Source organism: Pogona vitticeps, chromosome 1 (assembly GCF_051106095.1).
Source record: "Pogona vitticeps strain Pit_001003342236 chromosome 1, PviZW2.1, whole genome shotgun sequence".
Taxonomy (NCBI): domain Eukaryota; kingdom Metazoa; phylum Chordata; class Lepidosauria; order Squamata; family Agamidae; genus Pogona; species Pogona vitticeps.
Window position 1 is genome coordinate 111,022,609 of NC_135783.1, and position 23,459 is coordinate 111,046,067.

The 23,459-nt window shown below is 39.1% G+C and overlaps 1 protein-coding gene across 3 annotated transcripts in view; it reads left to right on the top strand.

The window, feature by feature from the left end:
- Positions 1 to 23,459, top strand: part of IBTK (inhibitor of Bruton tyrosine kinase) — a 57,698-nt gene continuing 34,239 nt past the window's right edge. For all 3 annotated transcript variants that reach the window (XR_012086974.2, XM_020796731.3, XM_020796817.3), the window contains exons 1-9: positions 1 to 212; positions 9,909 to 10,558; positions 13,998 to 14,094; positions 15,798 to 15,922; positions 17,204 to 17,314; positions 18,679 to 18,849; positions 20,252 to 20,369; positions 21,696 to 21,876; positions 22,585 to 22,708. Coding sequence is in view for 2 of the 3 variants with exons in the window: in XM_020796731.3 (XP_020652390.3) it covers positions 10,235 to 10,558; positions 13,998 to 14,094; positions 15,798 to 15,922; positions 17,204 to 17,314; positions 18,679 to 18,849; positions 20,252 to 20,369; positions 21,696 to 21,876; positions 22,585 to 22,708 (1,251 nt within the window). In the remaining variant the exon portion in view is untranslated. The remainder of the gene's footprint in view (positions 213 to 9,908; positions 10,559 to 13,997; positions 14,095 to 15,797; positions 15,923 to 17,203; positions 17,315 to 18,678; positions 18,850 to 20,251; positions 20,370 to 21,695; positions 21,877 to 22,584; positions 22,709 to 23,459) is intronic.

Below are 23,459 nucleotides of genomic sequence, written 5' to 3' on the forward strand. Positions count from 1 at the left end.
GTTTCGCCGTCACCGCCCCCCCCACTCCCAGTTCCTTCTGTAGGGTTGTAGCCGTGGCGGCTTTCCTGGCCGGGTCAGCTCCCGTTCCCTCGTCCGCCATCAGCCGCCCTCCTGGCTCGTTTCGGGGTCCTTGGGAGTCACTGACGATGAGCTGGCTTTTTCTCCAGCGCGCGCCTTTCTGCGGCCGTCCGAGCCCATTCATCTAGCGACTGGTGAGGGTGGAGATGCTTAAGGGTGGTGGTGGTGGTGGGGAGAGTAGGTTCCTCTTTGCCTGGGGAGATGGAGAGGGGTTTTTTTTGGGGGGGGGAGGAAAAAGGATAAGGACTACGCCCGACATATTATTTCCACTTCCTGCAACCTTGGGCTTTAAACCGCCAAGTAGCAGCCCGGAGTTCAACAGGTGCGGGTCTTGCCCTTCTGAGCGGACCTTGCAAGGTGGAGCTCTACGGGATGAACTCGGGGAGTAAAGTTTGCAAAAGCTCTGCTGCTGGGAGCCGTCGGGGCAGGACGGCTGAAAAAGGCAGCCCTTCGGAAGACACCCAGATTTTGCCCTAGGAAATCTGGCAAAAAGGCCGTAAGATTGAAAGGGTTTAAAGAAATGAAGCGCAAGAATAATCGTCTTTTCTCCCCAAGGAACTTGCATGCACGAAAAGGGAGTGAGGAGCACCTATGCAAACTACATTTGCAAAATGTTCGTGTCATAAACGTCGCCGGACTTACTTTCTAGGCCGTCTTTTTGGCTTAGTGCCTTAAGGTGTTGCTCATAGGGTTTGCAGTTTGAGTTTTTCTATCGCCCAGGACCTGCCAGAATTAATTTTGCATTGTGCTATATTGTTGCATTGTTTAGAATTGCAACATAGTGAGCCTCTCTTCCCCCTTTTTAACCTGATGGTGTACATACCTTGACATGACAATTTTGGTCACATATTGAACCTTGCATGTGTTGGCAGTTTAGGTCATGTGCCCTTGACTCTCCTGGTATTGATTGTCACATAACAGAATATACAATCGCAGATGGGTGGTTTTGTTTGTTTGTTTGTTTTTTATTTAGCAGAACAAAGAAAAATGCTGCCTCTATTCAGGGAACTAACTTTGGTATGAGGAAACTCTTGGTTACATAATTGTCTGTCATCAAGTCAATTCTGACTTATGACAACCCTTGTCAGGGTTTCCTAGGTATAAAGTACTCAGAAGTGGTTTATTGGATCCTTCTTCTGGTTGATTATGAAGCATAAGAAAAGGTCAGAAATCATCTGTGGTCATTCAGATGTTTTCTTTTATCATTTCTGTGCTGTCTGGGAGGCCAGAGTTGCCAGCCTCTGCTCCATATCTTGCTATGTAAGTCCGAGATAATCAGAACAACCTGTTTAGTGAGTATATTATCACATATGGATGAGGTATTTAATATCTGCAGAAGTTAAACAGAGAGGAATGCTTTGCTAGGCACTGATATACGCCCTTTTTAAAATTAATCAGCTCTGTCATTTTGTAATAGAGCATGTGGTGTGCCTGTGGAGGATCTAATGCTATACAAATAGCTTAGCCAGCAACTTCAGAGAAGCATTATATGTACCTCAAAGGATAGGCACTATATTGCTTTCAGAACTGTGTGGTGTCTCTTATGGTGGTCTTATTTATTTTTCTCAGAATGGTAGATAATGGGTGGGTGGGGGGGAGATGACTCTCCAACATCCTCCCAACTGGCTTTCATGGTGATATAGCATACATAGTACTGTAGCTAGAGAACATTAGGTATCTGTTGGAAATGGGGATGATGATGGGCCATCCTGAAGAAAGGTAATGCTAGCTAAATTAAATCCTGAGCAGGATCATACTTTACTGCATATATTGTCTCTTTGTGTGGGCCACCTTATAATAAAGTGCAGATTTGGTGGCCACAGAGTTGATCAAGCTTTACTACCTCTGTCTTCCTATAACTCTTGCTTTGCTTAAAATTCAGACTGGTGAAGAGTTCATGATACTCAAAAGCTTGTTTGCTGGTTTGCATTAGTTTGATTGGTCCCAAATAAAGGTATTGCCTGCCTCATTTTGAATTTTGGGATTTTTTGCTGTTTCCTTGAGAGCTATTTTCAGTTTTGCCCAATAAATTATCCTTCACTCAATTTTTCAGAATAGAGTTGGAGATTTGGTGTTAGTAACAGTTTCAAAAGAATTAACTGTTGCTTTTTGAAAGTCTGGTTTATTTATTGTTGTTTTTTTGTAATTTTTCACAGGACTAAGTGCAACCCTTCTTTTTTAAGTTACTCATTTGTTCTTGATTAAAGAAGGGTTGTAGGTGTGTATTACAGTCAGCCTCTGCAGTAATCTGAGGTTACTAAGACAAGTCTCAATTTTTTAAAAAGTCAACAAAAGTCAGACTGGTAGCAGTGAGTTTCAGATCATGTATGTTGAACTGATATGCCATATTGGAAGTAAGCTGACCTCAACATATAGATGCAGTGTGTGCCCATGATTCTGCCTTGATGTTGGTCTCCTTGGAATATGTAATATAAAGGAGCCACGGCATGCTATGGCCACTCCTACAGCCTCTGATTGTCTACTCCCGTCTTCTGTTCTCTCAAACTTCTTGGAGCTACAGGTTAATAGTGACAGCAAGTTATTGGGATGTGTGTGTGGAACCCAAGACATCTCTGTTGGCTGCAAGAAAAGTTCCAAAAGCTTTATTAACTTTTATTATGTCAAATGATATCAGAGGAAGGTTCAAGCAGTCACATTTATCAAAACTGTTCATAGGGCCCTGTGAGAACCAACTTTGAAGATGGGGTGTAAAAAGATTAAACATGGATGTTAGTTTCATGAGCTTTATTCAAAGAGACAACTGGGAATACTTGTTCCATTTCTTCCCCCCTCCATTCCTGATTCCTTTGTGTTGCAGCCAAGATCTCAATATGATATTTAACTTCATTTAGTTCGAAACAAATAAAATACTTGTTAAGGCAGGATTTCTGATAGTATGTGATCAACAGCATCACATATTATCAGAAACCATGCCTTAACACAGGTAGAGCTCCTTTCAGACCTTCCCCAGCAACACAAGCAGGAAGGGGCTGACACATGCATTTCTGACTCCTTCCACAAATATACTTCATTAGTAAAGCTGTGGAAGACAGGAGGGCCTGGCGTGCTCTGGTCCATGGGGTCATGAAGAGTCGGACATGATGTAATGACTAAACAACAAGAAGTAGAGCTTTGGTATCTCCAAGTTCAGAATTTTAAAATTAAATGGAGCAGGATGCAACTGCAGACATTCAAATTGGGCTGTAACAGATGTTGTGATGGTTTTGGAATGCAGCTGTTCCTAGGAGTACTGGAAGCAATAAAGAAAGAAATATTTGGTCCCCCATTTCGGAAAATGCAAACACCAGCATTTATTATTAGAAATATAAAATTTTGGAAAATTTTCATTTTTTTCCAGGAAAAAATGAAAAATTTCCACATTTTTACATGTCTGGAGAGAAATTACATAGTCTCAGAAGTCTTTCATTAAAGTCTTCACGTTATATAGTCTGAATACCATGTCACAGACATATTATTCATCATTGTAAAAGAACATATTCCACACTCCATCTCCCCCTCCATTTTTCCAGAAAAAACAAAACAAACAAAAAGCTTTGGAAAAATCTATTTTCCCTCCTATTTTGGGGGTGCTTTCCAGGCCTTCCCATCTCTAGTTATTATCCATTTCGACTTCATTGCTATGCGATCGAAGGGAAACCACTGCTGACAGAATGGCTTAAGAAGGCTGTATGTGGGCAGACTAATGATTTCATTCTGAGAATAGTTGGATACTATAAGGTGCCACAGATCTCAGCTTTGTTTTTTGAATGATCCATAAACTACCTAAGGTAGTAAACTAATCATTAATTCATCGAGGAGCTCAGTTCTGTGGGAGCCTCCAGAGACTTCTGCTGCATACTGGCATTTACATTGATGGAAGCAATTTGGCATTCTGTTCCTGAACTAGTTTGCTGTAATCTGCCAGTGGCCTGGGCTTTGTTCAAAGGGCTCTTTGTTCAGTGTCCTTTCTTGTTTGTGGACATCTGGATGTCAGGAGATGGAGTCCATGTCAGTGTCTGCTTATACTTTTGTATTGTACGGTTGTTGATACATTAAATACAGCACACACCTAGGTTGGGGGTTGTTAGCACATGGTACTTAAGCTTTTGAGTTTGTGCTGTTTTGTTAGTAATGTGGCATTAGAACAGACAAATGTTTCTAGTCCCAGTATGGTTAAGATTTGGTTTAATACTCCCTCCCTCCCTCCCTCTCCACCCCCCCCCCCCAGCTTTCAAATCCCTTCTACAATCCCTAGGTCAAGGATCTTTTTAAAAAACCATTATTTGATCTGTCATAACCGTAAACAGGATTTATTCAATATTTTCATAAAGGGGTTCTAAATAATTCTGTGCTAAATGATTTAAATTATTAATATAAACACAATAGGCTGACACTTTATGTTAAAACTGAATGAGAAACACTTACAAAATAACCACCATTAAAGACAGGTTTTGACTCTATAAAAAAGGTACATGGCAAATTATCTGACTTCCAGGGTAAAGTAATATAGGAAGTGAGAACCTTCAAGTACAACCTACCCAGCCCAACCCTTCAGGATGATTGAGAAGGATACAAAGGATAGCGTTTATAGTCTCTGAGAAATCTAAAGGAACCAACTGATTGCTTGGACTCTTGTCTAGCATAAGGAATTCATTGGGGTGATCAAGGCTTTTGTGTTGCCACATACAGGCTGAATTTCAAAGGGCTCTGGATAAATGATGTTTCTGGAGTTGAAAATCATTACTCTTTCAAATATATTTCTCCGCAAAGAAAACTGGATACAGTGGTGCCTCGCTTGATGACGATAATCCGTTCCGTTCAAATCGCTGTTAAGCAAAATCATCGTCAAGCAATAGTAAAAAAACCCATTGAAATGCATTGAAAACCAGTCAGGGCACTCCAATGGGCGAAATACCTCATCATGCAGCGAAGATCCTCCATAGGGTGGCCATTTTTCAATGCCTGTAAAGCGAAGAATCCATCCTGAATACACCGGGGAGCCATTTTGAAAACCTGATGATCAGCTGTTTTTGATCGTCGTTAAGCGAAAAATCGGTTCCTGAAGCAGGAAACCGATAGTCATCAAGGGGATTTTCCCAATTTAAACATTGTTTTGCGATCGCAATAGCGATTGAAAAAAACTCATCGTAAAGTGGATTCGTTGTTGAGCGGGGTAATCGTCAAGTGGGGCACCACTGTATTATAAAAAATTATAAATTTCAGATTTCTTTAACAAAGAAATCCTCCTTCTCTGTTCCTCTTGAAAGGGAATTAACTACCTTCAGAACCCAAGTTTCTAAATTCACAATTGCAGGTAATTTATTAACATACTCAGGTTGTGCAAGTGGACAAGGTTGTGTAAGTGGACAATGACTCCTGGGTATCCTAGCTTTATCTGTCTCTGATTCTTAAAATGGTGTTGTCCATTATGGTGCAAATAAAAGTGATTTCATCCACAAAAATATAAGACAAACTAATCCCACTGGACTTCAGAACACTACATTAATTATTCTCATTTACCTTTATTTGAGATATTCATTACTTTGAAAAGTTATACTGGTTGACATTGTATGGATACAGTGGTGATAGCAAAGTAAGATTTAATTCTGCCTTTGCTTTCTGTACCTTCTGTAGCACTGTTTTGGCCTTCCACAAGTGTAAAAACATTGCAAACAATCTTACAAGTTTCCTGATGCTGTTAGCACTTACAGTTATTATTCAAACATGATTCATGCCTGTAGTGGTCTGCTGTTTGAGACAAGTAATGGAAGCATTACTGTATTTGGTTTTGCTTTGCAAAACCTTTAAACTCTCTTCAAAATTCTTCTTTAACATTTGCTGATGTAGCTCTGCGTTGGATAGATAGAGCCACTCCTGTGTTCATTAGATTACCTCTCTATGAAGGCAAGCTTTTCTGTGCCCTTTTTGTGTTTTCTCCTCGAGTGATGGTGTCTTTGATCCAGGGTTGAGATGTTCAATACTGTACTTGCCTCCATTCCCATGCTGCTGCTGCACACACACTGGGGGCTACAGGGTCCTTGCTGTGAAATAGCATCATCTGCCTTGTACAGAGAGATACCTACTCAGTTTTGGGTTTTGTGTGCCATGAACAGAAATCAAGTGTGGGAAGATTCTTTCAGAGTAAATGGTGGATACGATGTTATTGCTGCATTGTTTTGAATTGCATTTAAAAAAAAACATTTTAAAATGTTTGTATACTTACTGTTTTTAGCATTTAAATACTGTCTTTTTAATGATGTAAGCCACCTTGAATCTGTTTAGGAAGAAAGGGGGAGTGTTTTAATCAATCAAACAAACAAATAAAAGTTGATGTTAAGTTGTACTGATTCTAAGAGGGGTGTGTGTGTTCTGTTCCCTTAAGTTGAAACTGACTTAAAGCGATTCTAATAGGGCTTTCAAGGTAAGTGAGATATTTAAGGAGTGGTTTTACCAATTAATTACACTCCCCTGGTGAGTTTCCATGGCTGAGCGGAGATCCAACTCTGTTCTCCAGAGTCTTAATCCCTCACTCTATCTTGGGTCCTTTTTGAGGAGAAAAGCAGAATAAAAATATTTTTAAATAAATAAATTAATGCACCACACTGGGAACCCTTTAAGAAGTAGTGTTAGTAAAAATTATTCTACTTGCTCTCGGGTTACATGCAAATGTTGCATTATTGATTCTATTTTGTACCTGGCTTGTCATAAATGAAGCATTTCCTGTTTGACTACTGTTTGACTACAATGTCAGACCTAACAGTGGACTTGTAGTTCAAGTCAACTATGATACTTTATTTTGTATTTTACCATTTTATGGCCTGTAGCCAAGCAAATAGAATTTACATTGTTACTTTGCACCACTACCCTGTTTCCCCGAAAATAAGCCCTAACCTGAAAATAAGTCCTAGTACGATTTTCGGGATGCTCGGAATATAAATGAGCCCCAGTTAAGCAAAACCCCGCCCTCCGCCATTGTGCAGCAACCAGAAGAAGATGACATGACTGTATTTGAGTAAATGTAGATTGTTGTACATGAAAAAAAAAATAAAACATCCCCTGAAAATAAGCCCTACTGTGTTTTTTGGAACAAAAATTAATGTAAGACCCTGTCTTATTTTCAGGAAAACACGGTATTTGTTTGTGTTTGCAGTTTAATTTGAAGATAGTAACTGAAAAAGTACAAGATTTCAAAATTGTGATAAATTGATAAATGTTCACCTTTGGGACAATCTTTGGGGATAATATATGTACAAGCGGAATTCTAAATTCCATCAGTATTATTTAATGGACCTTTGTTTCATGTGCAACTTTCTAAAACTTAATCTTAGATATGGTTTTCTTTTGAATCGGCAATTTTCTTTGAAATCTGCTTTGTGTTATAAGGCTGGCTTTTTTTGTACACAGTTAACTAGAAACATAGTGTTTTTTGCATGTTGCCATGAAGTACAGCGACTGATATTATAATAAGCTGTTGCTCATTTCAGTGAACAAAATGCAGCCTGACTTGCAGTAAAACAAATGTTGAAGCAACACTTCCACATTGAACTTGTCTATCATTAATTTGCAACTTGTGAACTTCCAGATAAGAAAGAACTGCTGAGTCAAAATGCTGAGTCAGCAAAAACAGTCAGAAATAGTATTTTTGCTAGTGTTGTCTTGTATTTGACTATTATCGCCTCACATTTTGTTCCGTTCCTGCTTCTACTGTCAATGTAATAGCTTAAGTAGCTTTTGTTCACTATCAGCTGCTGCAACCTGATGTTAGTAGCACAAGAAATATCCGTTATGTGTCCCCCCACTACCATATAGCTTTTAAGCGGGTGCTTATAGCTGCAGTTAATGATACGTAAAAAGAAGAATAAAATGTTGGAACATACATGGCACCAGAAATCTTGCTACTGCAGGTGGATTTGTATCTACAGTATATGTTGCAGGTGGATTTATATAATTTAATATCCAATAAGCCAAGACATTTGATATTTCAGGTGCTTGACCATCTGTGTATTATAACAATATTATTTGACACTATAAAATAATATGATTATGACGGTGTGCTTACAACAGACAAATGTTTTTAGAATTGATGATCTTTAGTGTAGTAGTAATACTAAAAGAATTGTGTGTACTAAATCCAGTAGAGCCGTACTAAAGGATTCCAATAAACAGTTGTAAATTTGTCCCAGATACCATAAAGCAGGATTGAGCAATCATTCCTCTCACTGGTCTCTTTGGTGAGAATGTAAGAAGCGGGATTTTCAATAGCTGTTCCCAGGTATTAAAATATCCTTCTGCTGATAGACAGACATCTTTTTTTTGAAGATAGCTGAATTAAGACTACAAAAATGAGTATTTGCTGTACATTCTCATTTCTTTCTCATGTCTTTTAAAAATATGTTTTAAATGGTTTTTAAATTAATATTTTTACAGGAACTGCTTAATTGTTTTTAAATATTGTGATTTATTATATTTTTAGTTGCATCTTGTTTTCATCAGATTTCTGAGCTGCCATAGATGCCTATGTTGAGAGAAAGTTGGCATAGAAATAAAGAAGTCTTCATGTCTGTCATCCTCACTTCACCCTCACAACAGCCCTTTGAGGCAGGTCAGGCTGAGAACCTATGATTGGCCTGGGGGTCCCCCAGTGAATGTTACAATTGTATTGGGTATTTGAACCCAGGTCTCTTGAATCCTCATCCAGTGTTTTAGCCACAGATCTATCCTCCTTGAGATAGAACAGCAAATCTATTTTCTGTGATATTCTTGTGTGTGCCTTTTGACCTTTGACTATTCAGATACTAGGGCCAAACCTAGGAAGGAAAAGTAGAATTAATATTTCTGCAATGTCAGAGGAGAGATAGAAAATTAAGTAATGTAGTGATAAAAGATGTTACTTGTTTATAAAAATTGGAATAGTACAACAGTGAATGAAGGTGCATCAGAAGGCATAAATTACAGAAGTGTGAGCAGGGTATATATACGTATAAATTAAGCTTATTTAAAAAAACACCAACCAACATATCCTATATCAAAAACATGAAAGGACCATGTAGTACCTCAAAAATTAACAATTTTCTTTTGACAGAAGCTTTCATGGATTCCATACATCTGATCAAAGTGGACTAAAGTCCACAAAAACCTATACTGAATGAGACTTGTTCATCTTGGAAGGGCCACAAGACTGTTTTTGCTGCAACAGACTAATAGTGTTACCTCCCTGGGCCATTTCTGTCATTTGCCAGTTTTATATTCAGAATTGCTCATGAATATATTCTGCCTAGTTTATTCGTATAATTGTCTCTAAGGTAATAAATCGATTGATATTGGTAGGAGGTAGTAGTTCAAACATAGTTAAGTTTATTTTATTTTTCTTTGGCTTTGTGTCTGTCATGCTATGCATAGCTTGTAAATACTGTATTTCAGCAATTGCTAGTATGGTTAGCAGGAAGACCTTAAAATCTGACGGGAATTCCAGATGTGGTGTGGGGATGGGATGCAGTGTGGTGCAGTATGGCGTGGTATGATAGGAGTTATGTGGTGGAAAGAAAGAAAAAGGTGTGAAGAAGACACAAAGCGTATCCTGTCCCTACAGAGACTCAGTATTCAAATGTCCTTGAACTTCTTCCAAAATCTCTTAATTCTTGAATCCACCCTTCATGAAAACCAAGTGTCAATAGCATTAGTGGTGTGTGTGCAGCTTACAAGGATTCTGCTTCTTTCCTATGATAAATATACACTCTCCTTGTAGTGGATGAATACTTAGATTAGCTGTGCTAACAAGATGAATATTTTAACTGTTTCCTAATGTAATTCCCCCTCTCCTGTTTTTGCAGGACTCCCTTGCAATTATGGATATCTAAAAGAGGAAGACAGTGCGGAGGGGGTATCCCCCTCCCCACTCCTTTTGTTGCCTTCTGGAAACTTTCTTTGCTTGGACAGTAATCCAGTTTTATGTACATAAAGAAATGAAGACTTGAACTCTGAATTTATATTGATGAAAATATTTATTTTTTTATGTGCCAAGCCTTAAACAGCACAATGATTCCTATGGCTGCTATCTGAAATTGAATAAGAAGACCTGGAAATCTTGAACTTTTTATGAAGAAGCCAAGTGTTTGTTGCATTTCTTATTTAAGAAAGTAGTTCAGTGAAGAGTAAAATGAGTTCTGTGGTGCCTGACTGCACCTTGAAGTGTCGATCTCTGCAGCATGCTTTGGATATTGTTTCTGTCGTGACCCGAGGAAGTGAAGTCCAGATCAAGGCCTTCCTCACTTCTCACTGCTATAATGCAGCAACAAGCAAGGATGTCTTTGGTAGGAATGCCCTCCATCTTGCCTCTTCTTGTGGAAAGAAAGGTGTGCTCGAATGGCTGGCAGAAACAAATGGGGTGGATTTGATGGCGAAAGACAAAGAGTCCGGATGGACAGCTTTGCATCGTGGTATCTTCTATGGCCATATAGATTGTTCCTGGGCACTGCTGAAGGTTAGTCTTTGACTTCTTAAAATAGTGCTATAAATATATGTTGTGTTAATAAATGACTACATATGGGTGTGAAACCTAGACAGTTAAGAAAACTGACAGGAAAAAATTGATTTGTTTGAAATGTGGTGCTGGAGGAGAATTTTGCAAATACCCTGGACTGTCAGAAACACGAACAAGTGAGATCTGGATCAACTCGAGCCTGGAGGCAAAAGTGTTGAAACTGATGCTGTCCTTTGGGCACATCATGAGAAGACAGGATTCCCTGGGAAAGACAGTAATGCTTGGAAAAATGGAAGGCAGCAGGAAAACAGGAAGACCAAATATGGCTTGCTAAAGGAAGTCACAGGCTTGGGTTTGCAAGAGTTGAGCAAGGCAGTTGAGAACGGGATATTTTGGAGAGTACTCATTCATAGGGTCGCCATAAGTTGGAGGCATCTTGACAGCACATAACAGCAACAACAACATCTATAGCAAAATCACATTCTTTATAAATAAATTGCTGTGAAATCCCAGATGGTAATTTTTTCAACCAGTTTGTCCTCACATTAAAATCAAACAAGATTGCTCTTTTGAATAGCATGATGAAAATCTCAATTGATAGCCTTGCCTTGAAGCAGGAATGGACAACCTCCAAGGGCGTAAAGGTTGTTCTTTCCTTTCCCAGACTTTGGGGGCAGGGCAGGAGTGGGCATTACTCTCTCTGATAGCCCAGTCCCTCTGGGGAAAATAATTGCAAGTTGCATGCCCAAGAAGGCTGTTGTAGTGACCAGGTGGGGATGGATGTGGCTGAGAGCTGTGCTAAGATTCTGTGCTAAGTGAAACATTTCCTCATGGGGATAGATTATCATATTTTTCTGTGTATAAGACGCCCCCCACTTTTCTAAACCAAAATTAAGAAATATAAGTGGGGCTTAGCAAGTGGAGGTGAAAGCAGGGATCAAAGCCCTACAGGATCACTTTGATCCCTGCTTTCTGCTCCACTTGTTTTTTCTCTCCTCAGCTTACTTCCGTGTATAAGAATACCTTCAATTTTTAGTCTAAAGATCTTAGACAAAAGTATAGTCTTATACACGGAAAAATACAGGAAATTGAAAAAAGAGATTCAGTTATTGATTCAGAAGTTTTTATCTTTTTAAAAGCTGCCTTGTCCAAAGGGCAGGTACAGACTGCCCCTTGTATGGCCACCGTCTCCAGGGGTCACCCTGACTTATTTATTTCTTTTGCCAAACTGCCAAAGGCAGTTTCATTTACCAAATGAATGAGGATGTATGTACCTACTGTTCATACATTGTGGGTGAAATAGTTCAATTTTAGCCCGAACTTGACGTAAGTAATGAAGTAAAACTGAAGAAGTACAGTGGTGCCTCGCTTAACGATTACCTCGTTAAATGACGATCGCAAAATGATGTTCCTATGAGGAAAATTCACATTATGATGATCTAAAAACAGCTGATTGTCGGGTTTCAAAATGGCCACCCGCTGTGCAAAATGGCTCCCCGCTGTGTTAAGGACGGATTCCTCGCTATACAGGCACCAGAAATGGCCGCCCTATGGAGGATCTTCGCTGCACGATGAGATATTTTGCCCATTGGAACGCATTAAACGGTTTTCAGTGCATTTCAGTGGGTTTTTTAATTTCGCTTGACAATGATTTCGCTTAACAGCGATTTTAACGGAACATATCGTCGTCAAGCGAGGCACCGCTATATATATGAAGATCCAGAAAATTTTGATTCCTGCGAGAGTACACCATCCTGGTGCTTGCTGATCATGGCAACTGTGTGAAAGGAGCCTCAATCTCTGCCTTATCAAAAAGCTGGAATGTGGATGAGAGGAGGGTTGGATCCTGTTTTGTTAAACCTTGGAAAAACTCTGAAAGCAACAATTAAGCTTCACTCCTTTTTTAGGTGCCTCTAAGTCTTGGTACACAGTCAGAGAGTGTTTTTCTCCTCCAGATTCAGGTCAATTTCAGGAGCACTCCTTCATCCTGTTCTTGCCAGGTTAAATGTATTTGTTGGTGGTGAATTGGCAAGTGCATTTCTTGACCTTGTGTGGTCAGCATTTGGAAGTTCCAGTATTTTTTAAACACATAAGATAAACAAAACATTGCAGTGTAATACGTTTTAAGATAAAGGGAGAGTGTGTATTGTCCTCCAAGAAACATGTATTGTCCACTCTAAAATGTCTGATATGTTTGCATCAGTTTACTTACACGAAATATTTGTATCCTGTTCTTCAGTATATGTCTTTTCAGGGTAGTGACTGAACTAATTTTTTTAAAATATGAGCAGTTAGAATTTTAAAAACTATTATTAAATAATAAAGTGTCATCCATCGAGTCAGTTCTGATTTATGACAACCCTTTTCAAGGTTTCCTAGGTAAAGCACTCAGAAGTAGTTTATCATTTCCTTCTTCTAAGGGTAGCCCAGGACTGTGCACATTGCCCAGGGCCACATAAGCTGATGCTTCTCACAGGGGGAGACTTGAACTAACTCACTGAGCGATCCAGCCAGCCAATAGCATAAAATCAGGATGTAAAATATAGCTTGAGTTAAGAGCAACATAAAAATCAAGAACAAAAAAAGGTATCTAACCAGTTTTGAAAATATGGAAGTTGAGTCATGGCAACTTCCAGATAGCCACACCTGGATGACTGAGATTTTTCACAGACAACTGCTTTCAAAATGTGTAAGACTGGGCAGGCATCTCTACTCTTGGGTCCTCTTGACAGTAGATAAATAGAGGCCATTCTAGAGGTACGGGCGACTGGGAAGACAGCGGGGATCTCGAGTTGTATATGATCGAAGTGAAAAGACAGGTTGATGTGACAAGAGATGTTCTTTCAGATACCCATGTCATGTAAGGCTTCAAAGATAGATACCAACACTTTGAAGTGTGCCAGAAAACAGATGAGCGAGTAGCATTCTTGAAGTTGCAGTCAGCTGTGCTTCTTAGGTCTAGCTTTAATTAGCAACCCAGCTGCTGTATTCTGAGCTGCTTCTGAGCATTCTTCAAAGGGAGTTCAATGTACAACACGCTGGAATATTGCAGTCTGTAGATTGCCACCAAAAGGGTTGCCAGCGGCCAGATATTATCTGTTCAGCTCTTTCTTTACTTCATGGAAAAGAGCTGTGCTGTAGAGGCCACTTGGGCCTCCAGTGGAAACATATCAGTAAACCCCTTCAGACAGTCACTGAGATGCAGTAGTAAGATGTAGCCAGACTAGGCACATTGACTTAGTGGAATTGAGAGAAGAGTTGACTCTGCAAAACCCCACTGATTCAGTAGACCTACTCTTAATTGCAGTTTACTGCTGGATTTCAGCCAGTGAATCAGATCTTCAAGAATAGATGATGAATCAGGTAAGAAGAAAATGTGGCTATGCTTTTTACAATCAGTGTGAGATTCTGTATCTTTCCTTTTTCCTTCTCCTTTTAGCATGGTGTGAACTTATATGTGCAAGATAAAGAAGGCTTGTCTGCTTTGGATCTTGTAATGAAGGACAGGCCAGCCTATGTTGTTTTCAAGAATACAGGTAAGTCATTATATATTAGGATTATTCTTCTTACAGGTATAGACTCAAACATATGGATAGAACTGTTCTTAAACAAAATGTGCAGTGTATAAAATGTTATGCACTACAGCCATCTGCTGATCATACTAAACCTGTTGGATGCTTGGTTAACTACTTCTCCCACAGTTGCCTGTCCAGAACGGTAATTTGTGTAATTAGCTACAGGTACAGTCCTCAGGTCTCTTTGTTTCCCCATTTTCAACCTACTTAGGTGGTAAGTATCAGCTGTTTGCTAGAAGAATGTGAGTGAGTGCATGTATATTTTATCATGTATAGGAAGCTGACCAGCCTTTCGCACAGTCTAAACCAATGGTTCCCAACCTTGGGTTCCCAGATGTTCTTGGACAACAACTCCCAGCAGTTCTGACTTAGCACAGCTAGTGGTGAAGGCTTCTGGGACTTTTAGTCCAAAGAGTATCTGGGGACCCAAGGTTAGGGACTACTGGTCCAAACTAACCACCCAGCCACCTGCCTTCTCCAGCTCTCCCTTTTAAAATGAATCCCAGTGCTGTGGATTCTAGTATGTTGAAGCTACACTTATTGTGCTCTTCTATATTCAGTTCTGGAATGCTTCAAAAGAGTATGAAAATAATCTATAACTATTAATTTGTTATCTGAAAATAAAATAGATGGAAAGATTTTTTTTTGTTTTTGTTTTTTGGAGGTCTTCTACCTTTTCTACCTTACCAGCTTTCAGCAGGCTCTGTGGTAGGAGTGTTCAACTTGCAGCTGCAGGATGTTATTCAGTGTAACTCCCATCATCCTTTATCATTGGCTATACTGGCTAGAGCTGAAAGGCATAGTATTCCAATAATATCTGGAGGGCTTCATATCATTACCCCCTTTCTAGAGGATTTGATGAATTAGTCTGTTGATGGGGTACATCTTCCACTCTTCACAACATACATATCTCTGTTTTTTCTTCCAACAAAAATAGGATTAAATACTTCATTGAAGCAAGTTTGATAAAAATTGCAGCTTAAAACTTAGTGGCTAGATAATCCTATGATTGTGTAATTTGCATAATTTGCCATGACTAATTCCAGCTAATTGGTGAGGTGCTAGGGATGAGGTGCAGTATTTCTATCACGTACTGGTTATGTCCCCAATTGTACAGCTAAGGTATGCCCCAGCATCCTCCTAATTAACTGTGGCAGGTTACACAAACCTTACATGAACACCAATGAGATTCTGACCACACTGAACCTCCACTTACTGTACTTTTCTATATTCACTATTTCTTTTAAAATGTATGAAGTGAACTTTAGCCATAAATGTGTTATCTGAAAAGAAAACTCTTATAAAGAATAATGGCCTGCTGAACATAACTGAAATTTTATGTGTGATGTTTTGCATGGGTTTGTTATACTTTGGCTTGTATGTGTAGTGTTTTGATGTGGTACTTAACTGTATTCACTGATGTAGTTCTCTTTATGTAACTCTTGAGACCACTGAGATCATATTGTCTTAAATTATGCATTTGTTTGGGTACTTAGTTTTGTCATAGTAGTAAGCTGATGCACTTCATTTTTCAGGTTTAGTTAGTGCTCTAAAATGTCGTTTTGCAGAATACATAGAGAGAAGACATAGAAAGAAATGTTAAAATAACAAATCTCTTGGACATGTGTATGGTGATAGAAATGGAATTTACCATTTTGTCTTAGATCCTACAGATGTTTACACATGGGGAAACAACATAAATTTTACTTTGGGTCATGGTGGCCAGCAGAGTAAACATCATCCTGAGTTGGTGGATCTCTTTCCTAGGACTGGTGTTTATGTTAAACAGGTAATTCAGATATTTTGAAAGGTGGTTCAGTACAAGCATGTTCTCTGGATTCCACTCTGTCCACAAAATTGGGTTTAATTATTATAGCTATATGCTTCTGTCAAATTCTTGTTTTTATGCTCCTGTACCTGGAATACTTAGGCATGTGAATAACTTTGAAGTAGATTATAAAGTAGATTGCCTTATTTGATTCATTCAATTTCTGTGTATAAACTGATAGGATGAAACCCAGTATTCTGTTCCTGCAGTGAGCGCCCGTCGCTTGTCCCAGCTCCCGCCAATCTAGCGGTTCGAAAGCATGCAAATGCGAGTAGATAAATAGGGACCACTTCAGTAGGAAGGTAACAGTGTTCCGTGTCTAAGTCGCACTGGCCATGTGACCAAGGAACATTGTCTTCGGACAAACACTGGCTCTGTGGCTTGGAAACGGGGATGAGCACCGCCCCCTAGAGTCGAACACGACTGGACAAAAATTGTCAAGGGAACCTTTACCTAAACTTGTGGTATGGTAACACAGAGATTGGCACTTCCTGGAGATCCAGAGGCTTTTTTGTCCACCTCATATCTTTGAGGTCCCCATTCCCTAACACTTCCCACCCAGGTGCTGTGAGGGCCTTTTCAGCTGCAAAATAGTGGTGCAGAGTTTGAGAGTGCTGTTCCTTTTCTACCTTCCCACCAGGCTTGTTTCTGGAATAAAGTAAACCTCATCAAATGTAATTAAAGGATACTGAATCATGTAGATCAGTATGGAGCTATTCTGTCTCTCCCTCCACTCCGAATTCATATCTAGAACAAAAGGTTTGTTCTAGATGCCTTACATGAGCAGGTGCTTCCGAGGCCCATCATTTAGCGGAAGATGTGTATGAAGTAAAGCTACCTTTGTACAGTCTTGTCTCATGTGTAGGTATAGTTTATGAGACTACACACAAATGCAATTTATATCTAGTTTTAAAAAATCACAACTGTGAACAGTGGCAAGAACTTTAAAATGTTCCCGTTTCGCTCTTCCTTGTCATTGTGCTTCCTTGTATAAAATCACAAACATTTCTGTATATACTCCGCCTATTACTGTAAAGATGGAGATATGCAATTTATTTCCGTTTCTCTTCAGAATCTTTACTTTTGTTAAGCAAGTTGAATCATGATCCCTTTATGTTATACTGAAAACAGTGACATGTTTGTATATGTTATATTACTGTAAATGTATAATTAGGTTTTTTTACTTTGTTCAACTAAATGCTATTCCCTCCCCCCACCCCCCTTTCTTCTTCATTTCCTTAGGTGGTACTTTGCAAGTTTCATTCCGTGTTTCTTTCCCAGAAAGGACAGGTTTACACCTGTGGGCATGGTCAAGGAGGGCGCTTGGGTCATGGGGATGAACAGACTTGCTTGGTAGGTAAAACAAAAGTTTCAGACTGTTAAAAGAACTGGCTTTCACATCTTTAATCCACCCAACAGCTGCATGCACTGGAGATTTCTTGCTTTTTTTTAATCTATCCTGCAGTGCAGAAAGGCTTACTGTACCTTTAAAATTCAGTCAGAAGCAACTTCTGCTGTAGCACCAGGAGCAGCTATTTTTAATATTTAAAAGGGACCTTTGATGAGGATTAAAAAAGGATCCTTCTACAATGAACATATTATTGGTGAGATCTTAATTGTTTTTAACAAAAGTTACTGAAGTAGAATGGATCCCAGTGCCTGCTGTTTCACCCCAGTGTAGAAATCCTTGGTATGAATAGACAGATTTTCTCATGCACAGATTTTACACAGTGTCTTTCTTAATGCAATCCGGAGTGTCATTTAATGCAGTACTCAATACCTGTCTCCATACCACATTCAAGCAGTAGGATATGATAAGACATTTTCATTTTTAGGGGGAATGGGGAATACAAAATTTTCTTGAACCTTTTAGTTAAAGTTTGTACTGGTCACAGTGATAATCAAGAGATTCCTATTTAAACCCTGGTTAGCCCTGGTTAGGAGTGAACTGTGGTCAGTTTTAGGCCTGGTTGACATAATTCATGTTGTTGTTTTGGTGAAACAAAGGGACGTATGCATTTTAGATTATATTACTTCGACGTTATATTTAAATTTACTAAGCTTATTACAGGACAAATATTTTTTGTTTAATTTTCCTCTGATTAGCAGTTTATCTCTGACCTCATACTGGACAAAGAGAATATGTCTCAGTAAGAAGCTGATGACATATACCAAGATCCAGGTCTATAGAGCCTGTGTCCTGAGCACACTCCTGTACTGCAGGGAGTCCGGGACCCTTTGTGCATGACAGGAGAGGAAGCTGAACATGTTCCATATGCGTTGTCTCCGACACATTTTTGGTATCACCTGGCAGGACAAAGTTCCAAACAGAGTAGTCCTAGAATGAGCTAGGATTTTTAGCATGTATACATTACTGAAACAGCGACGTCTACGTTGGCTTGGGCATGTCGTGAGAATGGCTGATGGTCGGATTCCGAAAGATCTCCTGTATGGAGAATTAGTGCAGGGAAATCGCCCCAAAGGGAGACCACAGCTGCGATACAAGGATATCTGCAAGCGGGATCTGAAGGCCTTAGGAATGGACCTCAACAGATGGGAACCCTTGACATTTGACATAGTGACATAGTGACTTTTCCAAAACATCACTATGCATAACATATCACTGTGTGAAATACTTTTTCAGTGGTTTTGACTAAGGTGTGGGTGGTAACACACCTGACTGAGACACTGATGCAGTTTTCTTTAATCCCTTTCAGATTCCTCGACTGGTGGAAAGCTTGATGGCTCATCAGTGTTCTCAGGTTGCAGCAGCCAAAGATCACACACTTGTGCTTACAGAAGATGGATGTGTGTACACCTTTGGCCTCAACACTTTTCATCAACTAGGTGTTCTTCCACCTCCTCCTAATTGCAGTGTTCCCAGACAGGTAATACAAACCTTTCAGTAAGTGAATAATTTTGGTATGCCTGTATATATGTGTGTGTGCCGGCAATGCAAATAATACATGCAGCCATGTCCGCACATTAGTATGCCGAGCACAGTGCAGCTTCACTATTTAGTATCCATTGCCTTTTATGGAAACATATTGTATGAGAACATATTTAAGATTGTTTAAACATGGTAGTGGATTGCTCAGGGCTGAGTAACCGCATCAGTGTGTCTTCCCCACCTTGTTCACAACCTTACATACTTCATAGTCATTCATGAAATGACTGTACTGTACTCAGTAGCTTTGCATGCCATTTTGAACCAAGAAGGAGCTAATTTGTTTTTGAAAGATTTGATTTGTTTACCTCTTCAGGTGATCTAGTCTTTCTTAAACCAGTGGATTTCTGCCGATGGAACCATGTTTCTTCTGAAACATCTTTCCAGAGAGAAAAGCTATATTTATTGACAGTATCCCTGCTTTCCTAAATATGTCAGTGGGGTTATGTTATCATTGCCATAATGTGTAATCCTCTTTAGCTTGCCGTTGTGCTTTGCAGATGTTTACACAAATGCAGATATGGAAAGGGTGCTATACTGTATAATGCACATGACATTGGTGGTATTGTTACACGGCTCAGCCTTTGCTCATGTAGTCAAACAAGCAGGTAGATTAACACCAGAATAGGAGTCAGGACTTCAGAAAATTAGCAACATGCAACATTATATGTATGGAAAAAAAATTATTCTGGGCAAGTATTTGAATTTTTGATATTTTCCCTCTGAATAATGTTATAGGGAGCTGAGTAGTAAATACTGCATTGTTGTACTTGTCTCAAGTTTTGAGGATTGGTAGGCTATGCATGAAATGAATATAATTTCAAGGGTAAACATTTTCCCTTTGATGCTGCAGGACACATACTTCACATTTTGACTGTAGCTTTCTGTTCCAGTTGCTAAACAAGCATACTATGCCACTGTCAATGCCTGGGTGCTTTTAATACAGATATTAGAAGTGAGCATAGCAAGTGCTAGAGATTAAATATCAAAGAACAAAATAATCTGAGAATTTGTGATAACATAACAGTAACTGATTGCAGCCGTTAATGCAATTTGTGGGTCACTGAAAAATGACGATAACCCTGGGAGAAGATGGTTTGTTTATGACATTTAGAGCAAAAACGTCCTGTTGTGTTTGGAAGAAAGAGGTATAACTGTGATGACTTTGCTGCAATGTTCAGTACATCATCCTTTATCTCTTGATAACTGGAACATAGCGGTAGAAGGGGTAGAGCCTGAGGTGCCTGATGAGCTTGATGAAGTGGACTTGTCCATGAAAGCTTTCCTGTGTGTGTATATATATATATATATCTAACTTTATACCCAACCTGGATTTTCTATAGGTTCAAGCAAAAAATCTTAAAGGAAGAATGGTGATGGGTGTGGCTGCAGGCAGGTTCCATACAGTGCTATGGACCAAAGAAGCAGTATATACAATAGGATTGAATGGTGGACAGTTAGGTAAGAGAGGGAATCTTATGTTTGAGGAGAGGGGGAATTAATGTGCCCATTCCTTTTAGGCTCAGCTTATCATCTATTTGCTGTTTACTAGTAATGTGCAGATATTTGAAAATATTTAAGTAGTGCTGTCAAAGATTTAGACATTGAAAAAGAACCAGGTAAGGTTCTCTTTGTCTTGTTAACAACTTCTCTATTACTTATTTTGTTGTTATTGCTATCTACTCCCTCTTGTTTCCTCTGTCTCCACCATTACCATACAGATCCTTCTCCAAGTGAACATAAACAGAAGGCGAGGTCTAAATTGGTTTTAACAAAAGTGACTGAAGTAGAATAATCCCAGTGCCTGCACATTTATTTGTTTGTTTGTTTGTTCATTTTATTTATTTATTTATTTATTTATTTATTTATTTATTTATTTATTTATTTATTTATTTATTTATTTATTTATTTATTTATTTATTTATTTATTTATTTATTTATTTATTTATTTATACATACCGGCCCATTAGTGCCGAAGCACTATTCTGAGTAGTTTACAAGCTGTTAAAACAAACTATACAGAGAGAAGGGGAAAAAATTCCTAAATACAACGTAGATACAAAAACATAGTCTAGAAAATTAATAAACAATGGTGCAAACCAGTTTTCAGAGTGAAGCAGTGCTGGAGGCAAGGCATTCAACAAGGGTCAACATGGAAGCCCTTACTTCAGTGTGGAGCTCCATGGTCTGAGTAGACAGAATACTTGAATTCATGTGCCTTTAATTTGTAGAATGTCTGAAATCTTGACTAGAGGACGCAGGCTGGCAAGGTTATACATCCTACGAAAACTTACATTGGATTAAGATATGATGTCAAGTAATACTCCAGATTGGGATATATTTATTATTGAAATCACAAGTAGTACTTTTGTCTACTTTTATTAAATCATTCTGTCAAATGGACCTGAATGATTGATAAGCAGGTCTGCATGAATATAGATTGATCAACAGGGTTTGGTAATGTTTCCACCATGCAGTATTGCCATTCACAGTGTTTTCCAGCATTGTGTACTTAGCATGTTCTTGCTACAAATGGTATGTATTTGGTAGGGCAGGCCCTGCTCATCAGAGAAGACAGTACAAATGTATAAACGTTCTGATTCAGCTTTATACACTCGCCTAAATGTTTGAATCGGTTTCTGATCCTCCTGAATGTCTAGTTGTATGAGTTCTTGAACAGACAAGACCTTTTTTGTGGACTTTATGATAGGAAAATACTTGTGCTCAAATGCCAAATAATTATGGGTCTCAAAAATCTGACATTTAGGATGTTCTCTTGTATTGTAGGATACTTGCTAGATCCTAATGGAGAGAAGTGTGTAACTGCTCCTCGCCAAGTCTCTGCTCTGCATCACAAGGATATTACTATGTCTTTTGTTACTGCAAGTGATGGTGCGACAGTATGTGTTACTGAGAGAGGAGATATCTATTTGCTCACAGACTATCAGTGCAAGAAAATTGCTTCCAAGTGAGTGCTTTTCTTCAGAGAAATCTATGAACTTAATTTACTCGCTTAAAAAATTATAGCCAATTAATTTATTAAGATTATGTTGCTTGTGTGTGAATATCCTTCTGTCGTTGATCAGATTGTACACTGCATGAACTATGTAGAAGGCTGAAAGTGGGTAGACTCATAAATTGTGTCTTGAAGTCTTAGATTCTTTAAGATTAATGACCATGCCAAAGTACCATGTTCAGTCTTTAAGGAGCTACAGTTCCTGTTATTGTGTAGTTCCTAAATTCATCACCTTGGTAATCCACCAGCTCACTCAGTAAAGGTAAGTTGATAGTAATATGATCATATTACTGCAGGTGAGAAGCTGAGAGGATTGTGGTTTTGCTAAGACTACCTGCTAAGGTCATGGCAATGAGAAAAATATGAGTTAGAAAATGCCCATCTTGTTTTTCAAATGGCCGTGGCATGGTTGGGATGATGCTGATCATTTAGTCCTGCTTCCCCTGTCTAACAGGTCACTGTTAGCCTTCTCATTGCAGAGATGGAGTTTCTATATCAGCGGGACAGGTCTGATGAAGCTTGTCCTGAGCATTGGAAGTTCTTGTGTCTTGGCTAGCTTTGCAGTAGTTGCCTGTTTTATTTTCTATGTGACTATAAAGTTACCATTTTCCTTTTATGTGCATGTGTTGACCAAGTTCATTTTGTGTTTTCATCATTTAGACAACTAAACCTAAAAAAGGTTCTTGTTACTGGAGGGTATTTAGACCACAGAGTTGATCCTCAACACCTTAAAGAAAGTGGAGGTCAGAGAATTTGTATTCTTGCACTGGATCAAGCTGGGAGAGTAAGTCTGCCCTTTATTATAAACTCTGTAATTGTGCAACGTAACTATTGTGTCCTAGCCTACTTGTGGCATTGATTACTGAAAGCAGATCTTGTAATAATGGCTGAAATTTGGTGGCAAATCATACCTAGAGGAGGCCATTGACTTAGTGGAGCTCAAAGAGGAGTTGACTCCTCCTCAGATCCCCACTCATTCAGTAAGCTATGACTTATGACTGGATTTTAGCCAATGATGGAAGTCTCCTCTGACTTTAAGTACATACTTGTGAGGAAAGGAAAGAATGACTGGCACGAATAGCATTTTGTGTGTGTACGTAATGCTGTACAACCTTATGGATGCTAGAGATGAAGTTCCTAAAATTATAGTGCAAAATGTTTCTGGAAAGGGGAGGTCTGTTGAGAGACAGCAGTTACTTTTCTAAAATTCTGATCTTGGCTAGCTTTTAAACGTTGGTGGCTGTCAGTATTTCAGTTCTCATGCCTGAATACAGCATATCTTAGTCCAACAGTAACATTTTTCTTGCAGAAAGCACATAAAAGTAGACCTGCAGTGTAGGGTGCCCTTGGCCTCTGTCACCCGCACAGTTTTAAGTACTGGACAGAGTGTTCACTCAATAGTTACAATGCGAGTAGTTTGACTTTCACAGAGGTTGCTCAAGGAAGTGTCCAACACTACTTTCAGAAGTGTGAGTCAGTTCTGTGTAAGGGAGTTCCACTTATGGGAGGACAACATTTGTACAAACAGGACATCC